At 43.5% G+C, this 20,473-nt stretch overlaps 1 protein-coding gene across 4 annotated transcripts in view; it reads left to right on the top strand.

Annotated features, from left to right (window-relative positions):
- MBOAT2 (membrane bound glycerophospholipid O-acyltransferase 2) overlaps positions 1–20,473 on the top strand; it is a 128,477-nt gene that overhangs the window by 37,490 nt on the left and 70,514 nt on the right. For all 4 annotated transcript variants that reach the window (XM_086699972.1, XM_086699971.1, XM_086699969.1 and 1 more), the window contains exons 2-3: positions 14,598–14,743; positions 20,200–20,277. In XM_086699972.1, the coding sequence (XP_086556098.1) occupies positions 20,246–20,277 (32 nt within the window). In that variant the 5' untranslated portion in view covers positions 14,598–14,743; positions 20,200–20,245. The remainder of the gene's footprint in view (positions 1–14,597; positions 14,744–20,199; positions 20,278–20,473) is intronic.

Genomic DNA, 20,473 nt, shown 5'->3' with positions numbered 1-20,473 from the left:
ATGATATATTCCGCCAAGTGACATTGGACCTGATGCTTAGTTGCTACACAAAAAGCCATCAAGTTTTTGTTTTCTGATAGACTATTTCAGTTCACAATTTGGGAAATTGGGTTTATGTGATAGTTTTTCCATCTGAGCACAATCATTTGTGAGCAAGAATGGTGTTTAATATTTAGGATTAATAAGATCATTAATTAACTAAGGTTTATAAAGAGAAAGAGCAATCTATTAAAGTTTGTTTTGAGGGGGCACCTGGGTGGCTCAGTTGGTTGAGTGTCCGACTTTGACTCCGGTTGTGATCTCATGGTTTGTGAGTTCAAGCACCATATCTAGCTCGCTGATGCTGTCGGGGCCTGTTTCAGATCCTCTGTCCCTCTCTCTCTGCCCCCCCGCCACCCACTTGCGCTCTGTCAAAAATAAATTTAAAGGGGCGCCTGGGTGGCGCGGTCGGTTAAGCGTCCGACTTCAGCCAGGTCACGATCTCGCGGTCCGTGAGTTTGAGCCCCGCGTCGGGCTCTGGGCTGATGGCTCGGACCCTGGAGCCTGTTTCCGATTCTGTGTCTCCCTCTCTCTCTGCCCCTCCCCCGTTCATGCTCTGTCTCTCTCTGTCCCAAAAATAAATAAACGTTAAAAAAATAAATAAATAAATAAATAAAAATAAATAAATAAATTTAAAAACATTAAAAAAATTTATATATATAGTTTGAGGTGTTCTCTATCTCTTTACTGTGGACATATTATGTAATTCTTGACTTTAATTTGAACATTTAAAAGCCATTAGTGTTGGATGCCTGGGTGGCTTAGTCAGTTAAGCATCCGACTTTGGCTCAGGTCATGATCTCATGGTTCATAGGTTCGAGCCCAGTGTCAGGCTCTGTTCTGACAGCTCAGAGCCTGGTGCCTGCTTCAGATTCTGAGTCTTCCTGTCTCTCTGTCCCTCCCCTGCTCGTGCTCTGTCTCTGTCTCTCAAAAATCAATAAAACATTTAAAAAAAAAGCCATTAGTGTTGAGAGTATATAGAAAGTTCTATTTCCCCACTCCCTGAGAATGGATGCATTTGAAACAAGGACTGAACTCTCTTCTTAACCTGTTCTCCAAAGAAAATATTTAACTAAGCTAAACTTTATGCTTTTTAAGTCTTTTTTTCCCCCACTTATATTTCCTTAGAACTTTTTATCTGGAATTCTTTTTCATGATTTTTAATGTTCCTGGTGGGTGTCAGAGCAAGTAATAAATTCCTAAGCAGTTTTTTGTCATCTAAAATACAGTTAACGAAGTATCTAATTGTGACTTTAAGAAAGCTGTATGTTGGTGTTGTAGGATTCAGAAATTGTTATATCAAAAGCAGGGAAATACCTGTTTTTCTGTATTTGAGTAGTGTGTACATGAATTGGACAAAGTTGGTCAAAAGTCTGGAATGCTCTTCTCCAAATAGCATTTGATGAGCTGCTGTGGCTTACTGTGGAAAGAAGTTGGCACATCGTCAAAGGAGTCATCCTCATGGAAAGATAGGCTTATTTTGTGTCTTTCTAGAAGACACAGATAGGGCCAATTCCTTAAAAAAAAAAAAAAAAGAAAGAAAGAAAGAAAGTTTGTGTGTCTTATACCAGATTCTGTGCCCCACTGAGGAGCGTAGAGGTGTACGTGGGGAAGTGCACACGATAGACGAGCACACTGAGTGTGGGTAGGTGCTGTGGGACCATCGAGGGACACTTGACTTGGCCTGGGTGGGGACAGAGGCCAGACGGATGGCAAGGAGGACTTCTTGGAGGAAGAGTTCAGGTCTCTGTCGGGAAGCATTTTGGAAAAGTTAGTGGTTTCCCACAATGGAACAGTTGGCTTGTGAAGTAGTGAGTGTCCTGTCCTGTCTCTGGAGTCACGAGATGGATGATTGACCATCTATCTACAGGCGGCTTCTGAGGGAAACACTATATGGACTGAGGGCTGGACCAGTTGGTCTTTTAGGACACGTCTAACATTAAGATTTATAGGTTTAAACATTCATAGTAAACTTAAGGCATAGATACACGCATAACAATTTAATACTATCCGTTTCATGCCTTGGCCTCCTAATTTAATTGTGTGTGTAAAGTGACATTTTGAATTTATTTCTTGGGGCAGACTCATGACTACTTGGGCAGATACAGCTAGTGTTTCATTTTACTCTTTTAATTGTGAAATGTCATATCCACATGGGAAAGTAGATGAGACATAATGACAGGGTGGTGGAGACGGCTAGCTCTCCAGCAGAAGTCGGTGTCTCCCTGTCCTGGCACACAGCCCGGCCTCGGGGCCCTGGCGGCCTCGCACTGTGGTCGGGTCCACCACCGTCTCTGCCCACAGCGGTCCGTGCCCTATTTTCAGGCTGGGGCTCTTGAGAACGAAGTGTGCCTTTTTGATGCTCTCGTATTTCCCTTCCCACGGCTGGGTGAAGCAACGATGAGGTTCTGGATGATGGCACCCCAGCATGGAGGGAGCAAGGACCCCTATGTCGCCTGCCTGGGAAGGCTGCCCGCTGGCCAGGAATGTCTGCTTTGGACTGTTGCCTGAACCTCATTTTTGTGTGCCTCTTTATTACGGCACCTAATGCTATCATAGCTAATACGTAAAGTTTGACAAAAAACTAAAAATCGTTATCTTTGTAACCACCGTGGCCAAGAAATAGAATATTACCACCCTGTACGTTCCTCCTTGTAACCGGACCCCTTCCTCCATCGTGATCACTCTCATGGCTCCAGTGATAGTCACTTCATGCTGTTTATAGCTTTACCACTCATGCAGGCTTCCCCAAAACAATGCGGTTTTTGGTTGTTTTGGGGAACTTTCTGCGAATATATGTTTTTATGTTGTGTGTATTCCTCTGAGTGGATTCAAAAGGTGTGTGGCTTCTTTCATACAACATTGCGTGTTGAGTTTAATCCATATGTTGTGAAAAAAATCTGTAATTCTTTCATTTTCATTGTTCTGCGTAGCCTCCTATTGTGTGAATATACCACAGTGTTTTTAGCCATTTTATTGTTCATGGGCGTTGGGTTTTTTCTAGCATTTGGCTATAATGAACAACACTGTTTTAAATATTCTTGTACACGTCTCCTGGTTCCCATATTATACCTGTAAGTAGGGAAGTGGCTGAGTTGTAGGGTAGGGATATCTTCAGAAACAGTCCCGTCAGAAAATGCAGGCTGTTTTCCAGAGTAGTTGTGTGTTGGCAGTGTATGAGTTCCCATTGTCTGCATTGTAGTCTACGCTTAGTATTGTCAGTCTTAAAACTTTGGCAATCTGATGGGTATCTAATGATATTTAAAAAAACATTTTTTTTTAACGTTTATTTTTGAGAGAGAGAGGGAGACAGAGTGCAAGTGGGGGAGGGGCAGAGAGAGAAGGAGACGCAGAATCCGAAGCAGGCTGCAGGTTCTGAGCTGTCAGCACAGAGCCTGATGTGGGGCTTGAACCCATGAACTGTGAGATATGACCTGAGCCAAAGTCCGACGCTTAACCGACTGAGCCACCCAAGTGCCCCTCTGATGGTATTTTATATGGGTTTAATTTGTATTATCTCCTGAAGATTTAAAAAGTGTTTTTTTTGTCTTGCCTTTGGGGCCCATCGTAGCTACTTGAATTTGAGGTTGGTTGCTGAGGACATGTTTCCCAAACATAGCTGCACACAAGTTTTACCTGGGGACAAATTTAAAAAAGAAGAAAAAATTCAAGGTCCTGGTTTAGCCTAGGGGAATACAATTGCTGGGGCCAGTATCCAAGACCCCACTTCTAACTGGCTGTCTGGGTGAGGATTGTACAGCTGGACTTTCACACGTAGATTCGAGCACAGCAGCGAACATGCTAAGGGTCGTTCCATCCGTGGAGCCTGGAGGACCTTTGTTCCTTGACCACAGCCCGTGTGGCCCTGTCTCCGGCCCCCCCCCACCCGCCACGGGTCTCCCAAAGGCTGGCTGCTTACCATGTAAGCCACTGGCGGAGGATGTAAACACGCTGTCCAGAAGCCACTTACGCTGTAGAAAAGTAACGTCAAAGCATATTTTGTATCCCATCGATAAGAGATACGGACGTAGTGGTTGCTATTTTGGGCCACTTTTGTGAATATGTTGAGAGGATTGTACTCCTCTTGAATCGCCTCGAGATTTAGGTTTTTTTACTCTAAACTTAAGGTTTTTTATTATTTATTTATAAGTCAGAGAAAAACCGATACCGTATGATTTCACTCATGTGGAACCGAAGAAACAAAACAAATGAACAAAGAGAAGTACACGCCAGAAAACAGACTCTTGACTACAGAGAACACACTGGTGGTCACCAGAGGGAAGGTGGGTGGGGGGATGGGTGAAATCGGTGAAGGGGGCGGAGAGAACGTTTCTTATTTGTGAGCGCTGAGCAATGTATAGAATTGTTGACTCACTGTCTTGCACACCTGAAACTAATACCACGCTGTGTGTTAACTATACTGGAATTAAAATAAAAAAGTGCAGTATATCTATCAGCTGTGCCAGTGGCTGTGCAATAAGTATACAATGTGATCCACGAATGCCAACCATATAGATAATTTAAAATTTTCTAGTAGACACATTAAAAAAGTAAAAAGGAACAGGTGAAATTAATGCTCATAATGTATTTAATTTAATCCCCGTGTTAAAAATATTTCGATTTGTAATCAGTATAAAAATTATTACAGAGGGACGCCTGGGTGGCTCAGTCAGTTGAGCTTCTAACTCTTGATGTTGGCTCAGGTCATGATCCCAGGGTTGTGGGATTGAGCCCCACAATAGGCTCCACGCTGTGTGGAGCCTGCTTAAGATTCTGTCCCTCTGTCTGTCTCTCTCTCTCTCTCTGTCTCTTCCCCGTCCCCCCGCTCTTGCACACACACTGTCTCTCTCTTTCACTAAAAAACAAACAAAATTCTTTTTTTTTTTTTTTTTTTTAATTTTTTTTTTTTCAACATTTATTTATTTTTGGGACAGAGAGAGACAGAGCATGAACGGGGGAGGGGCAGAGAGAGAGGGAGACACAGAATCGGAAACAGGCTCCAGGCTCCGAGCCATCAGCCCAGAGCCTGACGCGGGGCTCGAACTCACGGACCGCGAGATCGTGACCTGGCTGAAGTCGGACGCTTAACCGACTGCGCCACCCAGGCACCCCACAAAATTCTTAATGAGGTGTTTTACATTCCTTTTTATACTATGTCATTGAAGTCTGGTGAGTATTTGAGATCTCAATTTTGAGTAGACAATGTAAGTGCTCATAGTCACATGTAGCTGATGATCTATTGGACAGCACAGATCTGTCCAGAAGATTGCACGATGATAAGTGTATAACTTGACATATGTTTTATTTTTTTAAATATTTTTTAAAGTTTATTTTGAGAGAGAGAGAGAGAGAGAGAGAGAGCACAAGTACACAAGCAGGGGAGGGGCAGAGAGAGAGGGAGAGAGAATTCCAAGGAGGCTCAGCACTGTCAGTGCAGAGCCCGATGCCGGGCTCGAACTCACCAACCGCGAGATCATGACCTGAGCCAAAATCAAGAGTCGGACGCCTAACTAACTGAGCCACCCAGGCACCCCTTGACATGCATTTAAACACCTCTGAAATTCCCTCCTCATGTTCTAGGGAAGGGAGGGATCTTAAAGCATAACATTTTCTTAGCTATGCATTAGTTGAAGTGTAGACACCATTAGTAAAAATGGGAAGATGGTAGGATCGGGTTCAACTTTGGAACTAAACAAAAAAGCATAAGACACAGCCAAGAAGTCTGGATTCCTAATCTCCCGTGCTTGCTGTTTCCTTTAAGGTAGAGAACATTTATCTCACATTAATACTGTGAGGATAACTTAAGTTTTGTGAAACGTGACAACATTTATTTGATAGAATCAGAAAACGTTAGTGCTGGGAGCATGAAGGTATTTGTAGGAGGTAGACACAGATAAACGTTGGAACGCCTTTCAGTAGGAAATTCAGAATTCTGGGTTTGATCTAATTCAGTGATACTATCACACTTGAACTTATTTTCTGTTTTTTAAAAATACCGACTCCACAAATTGATAGATACGTGTCTGTGTATTCATGTAATAAATACGGTTGTGTGTGTAGTGCAGAAAACAAAAGCTAAAGATGGGGTGGGAAGATGGGCGAAACGGGTGAAGGGGTGTGGGGGATACAGGCTTCCGGTTATGGCATGAATAAGTCACAGGAATAAAAGGCACAGCACAGGGAATTTCATAGTCAGTGAAATTGTAATGCACTGTATGCTGACAGAGGGTAGCCAACACTTGTGAATGTAGCATATTGAATAAACTTGTGGAATCAGTGTTGAACACCTAAAACTAATATAACACTGTATGTCAACCATACTAAAAACAAAAACAAAAACCCCAAGCTGAAGACCACACAAATCATAAAAAAAAATTTCTATTGAAAAAGACACCACGGGGCGCCTGGGTGGCGCAGTCGGTTAAGCGTCCGACTTCAGCCAGGTCACGATCTCGCGGTCCATGAGTTCGAGCCCCGCGTCAGGCTCTGGGCTGATGGCTCGGAGCCTGGAGCCTGTTTGCGATTCTGTGTCTCCCTCTCTCTGCCCCTCCCCCGTTCATGCTCTGTCTCTCTCTGTCCCAAAAATAAAATAAAAAACGTTGAAAAAAAAATTTGAAACAGACACCACAAGCAAAGATAAAAGGCAAGCCGTAGGCCAAGAGAAGTTATTTGCAAAGATCAGCTTCAAATACCTAAGTCTTTAGAACAGTCATTGAGAAAACAACCCGATTTGAAAAATGAGCAAAGGATATAAAGAAGGAACTGCATGTCCAATAAACATGAAAAATGCTATTTTATTTTTACCAATTACTGGTGATCAGGGGAAAGCCAAATGAAATGATGAGATAACCTTTTACATCCATTAGCTTGGCAAAAAGTACAAGTCTGACAGTAGCAACTATCGTCGAGAATATGGGGCAGCGGGACCAGAATGGTGGTAGTGTCATCTTTTTTTTAAAGTTTACTTAAGAGAGCTAGAGCAAGGAGGGGCAGAGAGAGAAAGGGAGAGAATCCCGAGCAGGCTCCACACCCACAGCACAGAGCCCAACATGGGGCTTAAACCCACGAACCGTGAGATCACGACCAGAGCTGAAGCCAGGAGGCAGACACTCGACCAACTAGGCCACCCAGGCGCCTCCCCCCCCCCCCCATCAGTAGTGTGATCTTAAGGGCAAGAAAAATGCAGATCCTTTGAGTCTTTTACCATTTTATAAAATTCAAAATGTCCAAAGCAATACAATATGTAAATTACACATGTGGTAGACGTAGGACAATACTCATGAGAGCGCTACAGCTTAAGGCCGGTCGTTTATTCTTGGCAGGGGACACGGAGGAGTACAGTCAGAAAGAGGGCTTTGCACAGGGGGCTTCACTGTACGTGCAGCATTGGCAACCCTGGGGTATTTCAAATCCAGCTCTTCTCCGTTAATCTCCTTCTCAGGGGTAACCAGTCCCACAGTTGGATGCCAAGTTCCGTGCACGCGCACAGGAGAGCAGAGCAGCGTGTGGCGAGGAGCATGGGCTCTGGAGGTCAAGGTGCCTGCTTCCACGAGATGGTCCTGACAGTTATATGAGGTCGGTCTACGACTCACATGGCCTGTGCCTGGAGCGCAGCTGGTGTTTGTTGAGCACCTGCAATTAGTGAAGTGTGGCATTCTTAAATAGATTACATGGAGACCATGCTGATGTCTGGCACATCGTGGGTGCCTAGCAGGCTCATAATTAGTACAGGAAATAAATAAATATAGAATTAATTAATGTAAATATACATTGTAACTATATAGTGTGTTTGTGTTTATGTACATATAAAATTAATGAACGCATACATAAATATTTTGGATTTTTCTCCTGTTCTGCAGCCTGCGCTTCTCACTTACTAGTACATCTTGGGGATCTTCCACATCAAAACTTAGATCAAAAAGAGATCTATGCAATTCTTTTAACCACATTTAAAAAATCCAATTTAACTTTTAGTTTCTGTCTGAGAATGGTTTATTTCTTTTCCCAGTTTTTAATTATGTTTTTTTTTCATATTGACTTTTAGTTCTTTGTACATTTTGAACTTCAAAAAAATTTAAACTTTAAAAAAATGTTTATTTTTGAGAGAGAGAGAGAGAGAGACAGACAGACAGAGTATGAGCCGAGGAGGGGCAGAGAAAGAGGGAGACACAGAATCCGCAGCAGGCTCCAGGCTCTGAGCCATCAGTACAGAGCCCGATGCGGGGCTCAAACCCACGAACCGCGAGATCATGACCTGAGCCAAAGTCGGAGTCTTAACCGACTGAGCCACCCAGGTGCCCCTACATTTTGAGTATTAAAGCCCTTTGTTATGTGTCTCATGTGCATATTTTTTTTCTTCCAGATTGTTACTTATGATACTCTTTTAGTCTTCTTTTATTATGTAGAAGTTTTTAATTTTTGTGTAGCAAATCTCATGTAAAATTAACGTTATTTGTTACGTTATTTCTCTTACATAAGAAGCTTACATAATCTCTCGCGTTCTTGTCTAGGACATACACAGTTTTAGTAATCCTAGCAGTCAGGATGAAGTAGATGACGCTGGGCTGACAAACCGTCTCTAAATCGCACGGGCTTAGAACAACAAAGGTCTGTCTTGCCACTTGTCTAATTATGAGTTGGCAGGGGGGCTTTGCTCATCGTTTCTGGAACATTGCAGATGGAAAGATAACTTGGAAGGTTTTTGTTCTGGTAATTAAGAAGTGACACACGTCACTGTGCTCACAACTCACTGGCCATGGCTGGTCATGACAGGGAGTCGGGACACTCAGTCTTCATGTGCTCAGAAGGAGACGAGCAGAGGTAGGTGAATAGCATTAATGACCACCACAGTTGAGCATTCATTCGTTCGGGAACTTTTTTTTTTTTTAATGCTCATTCATTTATTTTGAGAGAGAGAGATCGCAAGTGAGCAGGGGGGAAGCAGAGAGGGAGAGAGAGAATTCCAAGCAGGCTCCACACTGTCAGTGCAGAGCCTGGTGCAGGGCTCAAACTCATGAAGCTGTGAAATCATGACCTGAGTTGAAACCGAGAGTGGGAAGCTTAACCCACTGAGCCATCCAGGTGCCTGGGAATTTGTTCTTAAATGTGGAAGGCAGCACATTGGTTTCTTGTTTCTTCATCTCTAAGATAGACCGTAGAGCCCATCTTAGAGGGTTTACGTGAGGATCAGGTAGGTAATTGTAAATTGCCTAGAATGGCTGTGTCCGTTTGGGTCCCCAAGGAGCAGATGCTGGGGAGCAGTTAGAGGAGATCTGCCTGGGGAAGTATTGGGACAGAAAGCGAGGGGCCCGGGAGAAGGTGGGAGAGCCTTCGGGTCTGAGTTTGTGGCGGGGTCTGCAAAGCCCATCCCCTGTGTCCTAAGATGAAAGCCTGCCTTCATTTTGCTGCCACCTGCTCCCCCCCACCCCCCGCCCCCGGGAGCAGCCCTGGCAGGCCCTGCCCTGCGATGGGTTAGCGCAGCGAGGACCGTCAGTCAGGTGGAGACCTGAGCGGTGTCGCACTAGGCACGTAGCCCGGTGTTACCAGCAGAGTTGATGAGATGGGTGTGACTTTAGTTTTTCCCGAAGAAGAGTCCTTTCCCCCAGTTACGTTAACTGAATCGTCTAGCTTGCTTTCTACTGACAGGAGATGCTTCTTTTCTATAGGTGGGAAATACACCGTTTGTTTGACACACAGCCTCCTGTAGACGGACACCGTTCGCGTCTGTTTTGAAGGGTGCTTGTGTATGCCCTTTGTCTGGGATCACGTTGTGGCTTTCTGAGGAAAGAGTAGTGCATTTTAAGTTTCGACGGTAGCCGTTAAACTTCCTTTCAGGAGCTTGCAATGTGCCCGCAGTGACGGCTGCCCACTGCCCTGGTCCTTTAAGCCGGCTCAGGGCTCCATACCTCCTTGCCTGCCTTCGTTTGCATGGCCTTACCTGGAGTTGAGAGAAGAGTTTTCAGATTTTTACTGGACATTGACATTTGTAAATGTTCATGCTTTTTGCTTAATTTGCTATTAAGTAGTTCAGTTTTCTTGTAGATATGTAAAAGTTCTTTGTATATTAGGTAAATGACTCTTTTTTTTTTTTCTATCCCGTGTTCTGCAAATATTTTCACACTTTTCCTTTATCTTTTGAGTTTTGTTTTGTTTTTTTTTCTGCATTTTGCCATACATAGTTTAACAATCTTTATATGGTAACATCTACCAGTCTTTTCTTTCGTAGCACCTGTATCTTTGAAACAGCTTTTTTTTTTTTTTTTTAATTTTTTTTTTCAACGTTTATTTATTTTTGGGACAGAGAGAGACAGAGCATGAACGGGGGAGGGGCAGAGAGAGAGGGAGACACAGAATCGGAAACAGGCTCCAGGCTCCGAGCCATCAGCCCAGAGCCCGACGTGGGGCTCGAACTCCCGGAACGCGAGATCGTGACCTGGCTGAAGTCGGACGCTTAACCGACTGCACCACCCAGGTGCCCCTGAAACAGCTTTTAAATGACCTACTTTTCTCCCCAGTTTTATTGAGATATGAGTACATAAGAGATTGTATGAGTTTAAGGTGTACAACATAATGATTTGGTGTGTAGGCATATTGTGAAATGATCACCCTTGGAAGTTACCATCCAGTACCTCACACAGTTACAAATCGCTCTGAGCGTAGCGGTAGATTCTGAGGGGCCGTGTGTCAGGCGGGAGGAGGCGAGCCCAGGAGCCTCCTACATCCCCGTCTCGGGCCCTTCTCCCTAAACGTGTTTGCAGATTTATTTGGGGATATTAAGCATTTCTTTGGATGTCCGTAAGAGATAAGTTACTCTTGTAGCTGTTACATTGGAGTGGCATAAATGAGCAGTAGGCTTTGCAGTTGAACACCTAGACACTCACTTAATTGTGAGATCAAGCCACGTCATTTGGTGTTGAAGAAAATACTCCTGTCACCAGCTCGTGTAAAACACACTCCTTAAAGAGCATCCTTGGGAAGGTTTGCAGCTGTTGCTTTTATGTGGGCTTTTTTGTGCAACTTTTCAAAAAAGGCTTCTTTTGTATCCGGTGAGGTATGTGACCAGTAAGTCTTAAGTTAGCTCAGGTTATCCATCTTGACTGACTTCTCTCTTCCTGTATCCTGCCTGCCCTCCCACCCCCCTCCCCCACTCCCAAATAACTGGGGCCAGTTTCTTTGAGGACACATCAGGTCATGTGTGTATATTTCAATAAAATAGTTTCGAAAAAAGAACATAAAATCTTTTGTCTTTCTTTCCATCTAGAAGAAAGCTTGTATAAAGGGTTGACTTGTAACAAGTCAAAACAAATGGGTGTGAACTCCATATAAGATCTTTTTCATTGAGTTTATTAGCTATGGGAAGTGGCCCATTGTAGATGTTTTGTTAAATAGGATGGCGGTATTTTGCAGATAGCATCGTGTCTGAAAGTCTCGCCTGTGGCGATCAAGCTTAACCTTCAGACTTTCTCTGAAAGTGGAGGGGCAGCCCACTGTACAGCCTAGAACTAGTCAGACTTGGATTTGAGTGTGGGGTACCTACCACCTGTTATTATAAATGATGTTGAGTTGGCTGAGCAAAATGGGAAGTGGCACCTTGTTCTGGGGATTAGATGAGACAATCAGTTTCAAGTACCCAGTGCATGATGATCTTCAGACACTGTAGTTCTGTTCCTTCTTTCTTGCTGTCTCTCCCTTTCCAGTAATCACTGGTCTCCCCAGCCTTTCCCCACCCATGAAAGAATGACTAAGATACAGTTTCAGTTCGGGAAAGTTTTACCTTTAAGACCTTTCAAGACAGGTATTTGGACATCTGGATGTGTAGCCTCCTATCCTTATTCTGTTCCTGCCTTTGCAGGACCACATCCCTTTTTTTATTTTAAAAAATTTCAGTGTTTTTTTCCAGTACTTTTGGGCTCACCTGTAAATGCCTCAGCATGATGTGCAAAGCCCTCGCTTTCCAACCCCCCTCTCCCTTTAGACCCCCCTCTCCCAGGATTCCACATTGTGTTCACTTCCATTTCTCACTGGTTTCTTCACATTGTTTTTGTTTGTTTGTTTGTTTGTTTGTTTGTTTGTTTGTTTGGGTGTTTATTTGTTTAACATGCCCTTTCCCTGTTTTCCAACACTGTTGGTTCTTACACCTTGAGGATTATCAAGACATGTGGGTTGTTTTTTGTTTTTTATATCAACTTTTGGGTTTACCCCCATAGATTTTGATTCAGTGTCTGGAGTGAGACCGGATCTCATTTTCTTTATCTGTAAGATGACAATGTTGAAAGGGATATTTACAAAGATACAACACTCTGTATGTCAGTGGCTCTAGGATGCTTCTGTGATACTTATCATGCTTTGTTTTATATTAGACACAAATGAAGACAGAAAGGGAGGGGAGAGAGAAGGAAGTAGGGACACAGGGATCAATGGCTCATGTGGCTGTGGATATCAGCTATGATTAGGAACTCATGTCACCTGCCTTCATGCTCCTTCATGCTCCCTTCATTCTCCTTCCTTTGGTGGGGTGTTCTTAAAGCACTTTCTATATAACCTTTAAAAAGATTTTTTAATCATCGAGGCGAAGTTCCTTGTGTACCGTTTTGCTTTTCCCATTAGATTCTGAATTCATCCAGGCCTAGCACTAGGAATTGCACATTTTTGATTTTCCTATGCTTTGCCCATGGTAGATGCTTTATAAATTTTTGTTGAATTAAAGGATGTTTGAAAGAAAAATTTTAAACTGTGAGAAGCTTTGCAGACATGACTAGTTTTTTATATTAAAAATATTTGTCTTTTTTTTAATGTTTACTTATTTACTTATTTTTTAAGGTTTATTTATTTTTGAGAGTGAGAGAGACAGAGGGTGAGCAGGGGAGGGGCAGAGAGAGAAGGAGACACAGAATCCGAAATAGGCTCCAGGCTCTGAGCTGTCAGCACAGAGCCTGACGCGGGGCTTGAACTCACAAACCGCGAGATCATGACCTGAGCCGAAGTTGGACTCATCACCTTAACCAACTGGGCCACCCAGGTGCCCCAATATTTATTTATTTTTGAGAGAGAAAAGAGGGAGACAGAGGATCCAAAGCAGGATTTGAGCTGACAGCAGTGATCCCAGTGCGGGGCTTGAACTCATGAACCATGAGATCATGATCTGAGTTGATGTTGGATGCTTAAGCAAATGAGCCACCCAGGCGCCTCCAAAAATATTCATTTTTCTGATGCATTTACTTTTTGCTTAATTAAGAAATTATTGTTAGAACCTTTTAGGAGGGAAAAAGTGCTTAGAACCTGTTGGAATGACAATTTGCTTGTATTGAGTCTAACTGTTTCAAAGAACAATGGGGTCTTAGACAAAGTACAACAATGTTCAACTGTTTTTCTCCTTGTAATGCAAGAAAGAGGCCATAGTTGTCTGTGTCTTTAGGCCGAGACATCTCTATGGATCTATAGCAGCATCTACATGTAGATAGTGTGATTTGTTCCCGGTTGAGGGGCCCCAAACAGTGATTTCGTTGTTGTTTTGTGTTTTTTTGCAAGTTCCTAATGTCAGATGGATTTTTAAAGACCTATTTTCCTCAACAGTCTCTGAGAATATCTTTCATAAGAAAAAAATGGAGATTTTTTTCTTGAGTCTTTTTTTAAAAAATTTTTTTATGTTTATTTTTTGAGAGAGAAGCAAAGTGTGTGCGGGGGAGGGGCAGAGAGCGGGCGAGACACAGAATCCGAAGCAGGCTCCGGGCTCCGAGCTGTCGGCACAGAGCCCGACGTGGGGCTTGAACTTGTGAACTCCTATCATGACCTGAGCGGAAGCTGGCCGCTTAACCGACTGAGCCACCCAGGCGCCCCTTGAGTCTTTAAATAATGTAAGAGATTCTTCTCCTTAGCCTTTTCTGCCCTGTTTGGCCAGGGCAGGCGTGTTACGGGATGATGTTGCCACCTGCACTTTGTTCCCACTGTCAAGAGCAGCGTCACTGCGAGTTACGAAGCAAAAATCTGATGCTGGTGGACTTGAGAGTCCGTGTTTTTCTTGTTGCTTTCTGAAGCCTCCTTTCTCTGTTTCCATCCATCCATTCGCCTTCTGAACCCGTCTCTGAGGTCCCCCAGAGCTGAGGCACTTGGTTCCCAGTGTTCCTCAGTGGTGGAGCTCCACATGGAAGAAGATGCACTCCACCAGACCTTCAGGAGCCTTGACCAGTTCTTGACCCAGGGCATATTTGGAGAAACTTGCCTGTGTCATGAAGACCAGATTCTCTTTCCCTTAAACCACAGGGTGTACCCTGTGCTGTTTCTGTGTCTGCACACCCACATCTTCTAGATTCTTCCAGGTGCCCCCGCCCCCCAACCCCAGGCCTTTCCACCCCGGACGCCACCTGGCCCTGGAGCACAGGCAGGTGCTCGCAGGCCCATTTGCCCTCGAGGCTGTCCTCTCTAAGAAGGCCCCGGTTCTTGCTTTTGGTTTCGTTTCTTTTGTAAACTCTAGAAGATCTGGGTCTGAGACTTTAAGCGTGGTGGCGAGTGAAGAATTCAAGTCCGTGTTGCTAATACGAAATTTTAATTTTTCTTTGCAGGTCAACTTTGTCGTGTGCCAGCTCTTCGCCTTGCTAGCAGCCGTTTGGTTTCGAACTTACCTCCATTCAAGCAAAACTAGCTGTTTTATAAGACATGTCGTTGCTACCCTTTTGGGCCTTTATCTTGCACTTTTTTGCTTTGGATGGTAAGTCATTATTCTGATGGTCTTTAAATGAAGACTTGGGAGAGCGTTGTGAATTGAGTGTGCACAGAGATACATCATGTGGGGTTCTGTTCTTATATGTTGCAGGTCAGGTTTTATATTTGTATGTTTCCTAGAAAAAACAGAGAGTGGAGAATGGGCTCTCTGTCTTCAGTTTGGGCTCGGAGGGCAATTTGCTATTTATAATGTATGACATAGGACAGACGAAGGAAAAAGACATACAGACACATTTTTCTGTCACGAGTCGTTCTTTTCACCTATTCTGCACATCTTTTAGGCCAAGACAAACAAACCATTTAAAATAGTTTTTTCTTTCTGGGCAAGTGGCTTTGAAGAGTCCAGAAAAACCCACTGATAGAACTCTGTTACCATTTTTTAGATGATTCTGCCCTTAGTAAAAAAGACATTTATTTTGTTTGTGTCTGACGGGGAGGAGTTCTGTATAATGGAAAGCTTTTACTTCTGCCCTGTCAGATGCGTGGGTTCCCTTCAGTCCACTCCCTTCTTAGCTGTCGGGGCTTCCCTGAGAGCCTTAAGTACAGAAACACCATACTTCCCGTGTGTCACAGGTGACTGGTCGTGTGACGGAAAAAATCAGGAGGAGAGACACAGTCTTGGCGAGGCAGCAGAGACTCTCTGCGGAAGGGCTTCTTGGTGATCTCATCTGGATTTTCCTTCTTAAGCGAGAGCTTTGCGCTGCTTGTGCGTTTGCCGCACGGTTAACACGCTCATGGAGGAGGCTTTCGGGCTCTCTCTTCTGCCGACGCTTGTCGGAGATAGAAATTCCCTGAGAGGGCAGGACCCACTCACTGTGTGCTCTGTAGTCTCTGTTGTGGGGCGTGCAATCTGTGGCCCTTTGTGCTAGGATGTGGATTCTGATGCTGGTGAGGGTTGGAAGATACTGGTATCTCTTGATCTGATTTTTGCCTCTGGCAATTCAGTTGTGTCCTAGAAACTAATAACAGATCAGACAGGCATCATTTGTTCAGTCTCTACCTTACGGCCATGTGGCTAGTCCTCTGCTAGTCACCGCCACTTGTGTGGAGTCTTGAGGTATAGAGACGGTCTCTGAATTCCCCCCCGTGGCCTTTTCCACTTCCTCGACGCCATCAAATACATATCATCAAAGTTTTCCTCGTTTCTCAGGGGGTTCAATTTAAACTTCTCTTAAATCGTGCCATGGGGGTAGTATTTCCGTATATTTTATTTTAAAATTTTGTTGTGAAACTTTTCAAGTACAGACGCACAGAGAATAATGAGCCCTTGTATACCCATCACCCGGCTTCAGCGGTTTTTGAAAATTCCTCCATTCTCATTTATTCCCCAACTTATTTTTCTGGATGAATTAAAATTATATCCCAGTCTACATATTTCACCCATCAATGCTTCAGTACTTGGGTGACACATTTTAGAGAGGGGCTGGGGAAGGCTTGTAGTTCGGAGCGGCCAAGTCCAAGGACACCATTCATGTTGTGGTCAGTGTAAACAGAGTAGAAAATTGAAATGTAAGTAGCATCTTTTGGGGCCCTACAACACACAGCGCCACCAAGGGAAGCAGGCTCTCTTTCGTCCAAGGTCTGGACTGAGCAGGTATTTTCTTGCCTTCTCAGATGCTTCACACACTGGGCCATGAGGAGCCTGACTTTATTTATACTCTTTAGTATTTCAGATTACATGTGATAACCAGGATTTTTAAAAATAGAGTTCTCTGTTTCTTTTTTTTTCTCGCAGGAAAAAATGTTTTATATTCCTTTCTTTGGGAAGAGAAATTCTTTTAACTTATTTATTTATTTATTTATTTATTTATTTATTTATTTACTTATTTATTTTGCTTATTTATTTCAGGAGAGACAGAGAGTGAGCAGGGCAGGGGCAGAGAGAGAGGGAGAGGGAGAGAATCCCAAGCAGGCTCCGTGCTGTCAGTGCAGAGCCTGATGTGGGGCTTGATCTCAAGAACCATGAGATCATGACCTGAGCCAAAATCGAGAGTTGGCTGCTCCACCGACTGAGCCACCCAGGCACCCCAAGAGAAGTTTTTGTAGTCTCTGCACCCGGCTCACATAACTGTATGCTAATTGGAATGTGAGGGAAGTAGTCGAGTGTCCTTTCATTTTGCAGTTCAACACCCTGTGTTTTTAGGCTCAACGGTAATCGTGGCTGCTATTGATTTTGACGGCTTCCCTTTCGGAAGACATACGTTAGTACTTTGTAAATATCATTGGCTATTGTACCTACTTCTGTTTTCTCTCAGCTTTTTTTTTTTTTTTTTAACGTTTATTTATTTTTGAGACAGAGAGAGACAGGGCATGAACGGGGGAGGGGCAGAGAGAGAGGGAGACACAGAATCGGAAGCAGGCTCCAGGCTCTGAGCCATCAGCCCAGAGCCCGACGCAGGGCTCGAACTCACGGACCGCAAGATCGTGACCTGAGCTGAAGTCGGACGCTTAACCAACTGACCCACCCAGGCGCCCCACAGCTTTTTTTTTTTAAACCATCATCTGCAAGTTGAGAATTTGCTTACACTTTATTTAACCCTCTCTGATAACCGTGAAGTGTAGTGCAACAGAGCTTAGACTTTGAAGTCACACCTGGTTTCTGCCGGGAGCCCTTTACTTTGGACATGTTACTCAAACCCTTTTGGCTTCATTTCCTTATCTGTGAAAGGGAATCCGTGATTATTATGAGACCCCAAAGGTGTAATACTACAGAGAGGAGCTTATTAGCCCAGTAGCCAGCTCGTTGTGAACCTGGAGAATCACCCAGGGTCAAGGCCGTCATCATAGTTATCATCTGTCATTATCGTGCAGTTGGTGGTCCAGAATGGAAATTTTAGGTTTTCTAATATCTTTTTTAGTGTTTACCACACAGTATGTTATTTATCACATCGTCTGTTAGTTGCCCATCTTCCTCTCTATACTGGAAGCTCTCCGTGGACAGAGGCTGTGTCCTATTGAGTCTGTATTCCTAGTGCCCTGGACGGTGCCTGTCAGAAAGTACACATGCTCAGTACAGATCAGTTGAACAATCGGGAGAGGCGTTTCTCAACCTTTTTTCAACTTGTGTCCTTTTTTGCTAGAAGTAAAATTTATACCTGTGTGTGATTTGAAATTCAAAATGAGTAAGATGTGAGATCTAAAAACAAACTGAACTTTTGAGATAAAGGATCCCTTTGTTTTCCAAGCCCTCGGGCAGCTTGAGAGACTATGAAGCCCAGTGTGTGGGTTCCCTCCCTCCCTGCCCCTTGAAGAGTCAGCCAGTGGGTGAGTTGCCCAGGAAGAAACAACTTGAGTTTTACCATCAGTTAGGGTATTAACTAGGTATGTGACTTTAGGACTTAGTTTCCTCAGCTCTAAAATGATGAGGGTTGGATTATAATAGACTTTTAAGATACCTCCTATCTGGAATTTCTACTTTACTAATAATACTTAAGAGTTGAGTGCTTATTGTGTGCCAGATTCCCCAGTCAACGCCTTTCATTATTACCTCCTAAGCCTGAAAAATACTCAGTGGCCACTCCCTATTTATTCTCAGTTTACTAAGGAGAGCAAGTGGGGTGAGCGCATGTGGGTGCTTGTGAAGTCCACTAGTGCTATATACGCGAGTGGAAAAGCACCTTGATGCTTGTCGTGGAGGTGGATGGAACAGAGGCGACTGCAGATTGCTTCATATGGATGAACTTGAACTGTCACAGTAATAAAAGCTTGTACAACAGGAGGCTGGCAGAGCATTATGTTGCACCCCAAAAGATCGCCAAGCACATTTTCTGAACAGTGATGCCAGGGGACGGGGCATCTGAAGGTGCTATAAGGAACCATGGCGCTGTTTGAGAAATGAAACCCTTAGCTTCTAAAGTTGTTATCTATCCCTATGCTCCAAGGAAATTTACTCATAGAAAAGGAAAAAAAATACATATTTCCCCAAGAGTCCTCAAAAAAATTTTTTAAGATGAGTGTCTTTTTTTTTTTTTTAAAGTTTATCTATTTTGAGAGAGCGAGAGAGAGAGGAAGAGAGAGAATCCCAAGAAGGCTCTGCACCGTCAGCAGAGAGCCCGATGTGGGGCTTGAACTCATGAACCATGAGATCGTAACCTGACCCGAAAGAGCCGGACGCTCAACCAACCGACCCACCTAGGCACCCCAAGACGAATGTCTTTACTGAGTTCTACTCTCAGTTAATAAAGCCCTTAATGTATCTAGCAGACCTCTTCAGCATTTCCACATTAGATGTGTCAGTGAATTGTCAATGCTGGCCACAAATAGGAGGTGGATAATTAATTAGAAATAGAAAAGTGTGTGTTTTAACGTTTTTAAAGCTTTCTTCTGTTTCAGTTTATATTCATACGTGTTTTTCTGCTTTCTTATGACTTTCTAGTTAGAGTGGTATTCCAGGCCGATGTCATTTTCGTGTGTGTGTGTATGTGTGTGTGTTCGATGGAAGCGGAGACAGACAGACTGGCATACTCTGTATAGAGGATAAAATATGTTTCTTCTGTGGCCCTGCCGTGGCGCCTACTTCTCATAATATATCTATGGAAAAATTTATTCAAAAATTTAAGTAACTTTTCCACATTGGTGGTGCCTGTGACTCCATAATGATTAGGTTAAAAAGTAATTTTAATCACAGGTTAAGATCCTTGTTTATATTGTAAGTTGTATACAAGGGTATGAAAATTTTTTTCATAAATTATTCATGCCATCGATGGGGAAAGGAAATTGTAAGTTTGTGTGTGTGCCCATATATGTGTGATCTCAGGGATGGTTTGGGTTGAGTTTGCAACCGAGATGTTCATCATGTTTTGCCTGAATGTTGTGAAATGAATGGATAAGTTAGTTTTCTCATTCAGTGGTGGATCTCTACATTAGAACACTAGGGACTTCTGTGTCACGTTAGCCAGAATTTTTTATGGATAGGTGACTGCAGGTTAAGGATTAGAAGATTATTTGATTAGAGCCATCGTGTTTTCAGAATAAATACATTTGGGGGTACCTGGTTTGTAGTAAATACTACCATTTGGTACTTTTTGTTGCTTTAGGAGAAGCAGTTTAGGTATTTGGGAAAACAAATAACTAATGTTCTGTCGGGACTGTTCTGAAATCCAGATTTATTACCTTTTCGTCATTGTGCCTTGAGTTATGGAAAAAGCTGTAATCCTTGAGCCACATAACCCTACAGTGCTTTCACGTAGCTAGGAAACGCGGCATGCCAGGGCACTGAGTGCGCCTTTATGGGGTTTCGTTTAATTTTCCCAGCTCTTCTGGGGCTTGTGATGTGGGACTCCCTCTAAGGTGTTCACAGAATTTTAGGCCGTGGAAGTGAGACTCCTTATTCTTTATCTGGGGATGTTTCGTGTTAAACAGAAGCACTTTGTAGCCTAAATGGCTCCAGCTTGATGTCTGCGGATGGGTGTCCCTCTTCTAACAGTGCTCTTATTTTTATAGGTACGCCTTACATTTTCTCGTACAAAGTGGAATTTCCTACTGTATCATGATCATCATAGGAGTGGAGAACATGCACAAGTAAGTGTCCCTCTTTGTACATATCGATGCTCATTTCACTCTGATAGAATCAGATCACAGTTCAGTTCTGTTACATTAAAAATCCTTCTAAACTGTGATAATTTTCTCAGGAGGAGCTGTCCTAAATTGCTTAAAGCCGGCAGCCTCCACCCTGCTGCCACCTCAGGCTGGGTAACGCTGACATGGGGACAGCACA

This window comes from Puma concolor, chromosome A3 (assembly GCF_028749965.1).
Source record: "Puma concolor isolate L17-30 chromosome A3, mPumCon1.1.hap2, whole genome shotgun sequence".
Lineage (NCBI taxonomy): Eukaryota > Metazoa > Chordata > Mammalia > Carnivora > Felidae > Puma > Puma concolor.
Note: the sequence above shows the minus strand (reverse complement) of the source record. Positions and strands in the feature narration are given on the sequence as shown.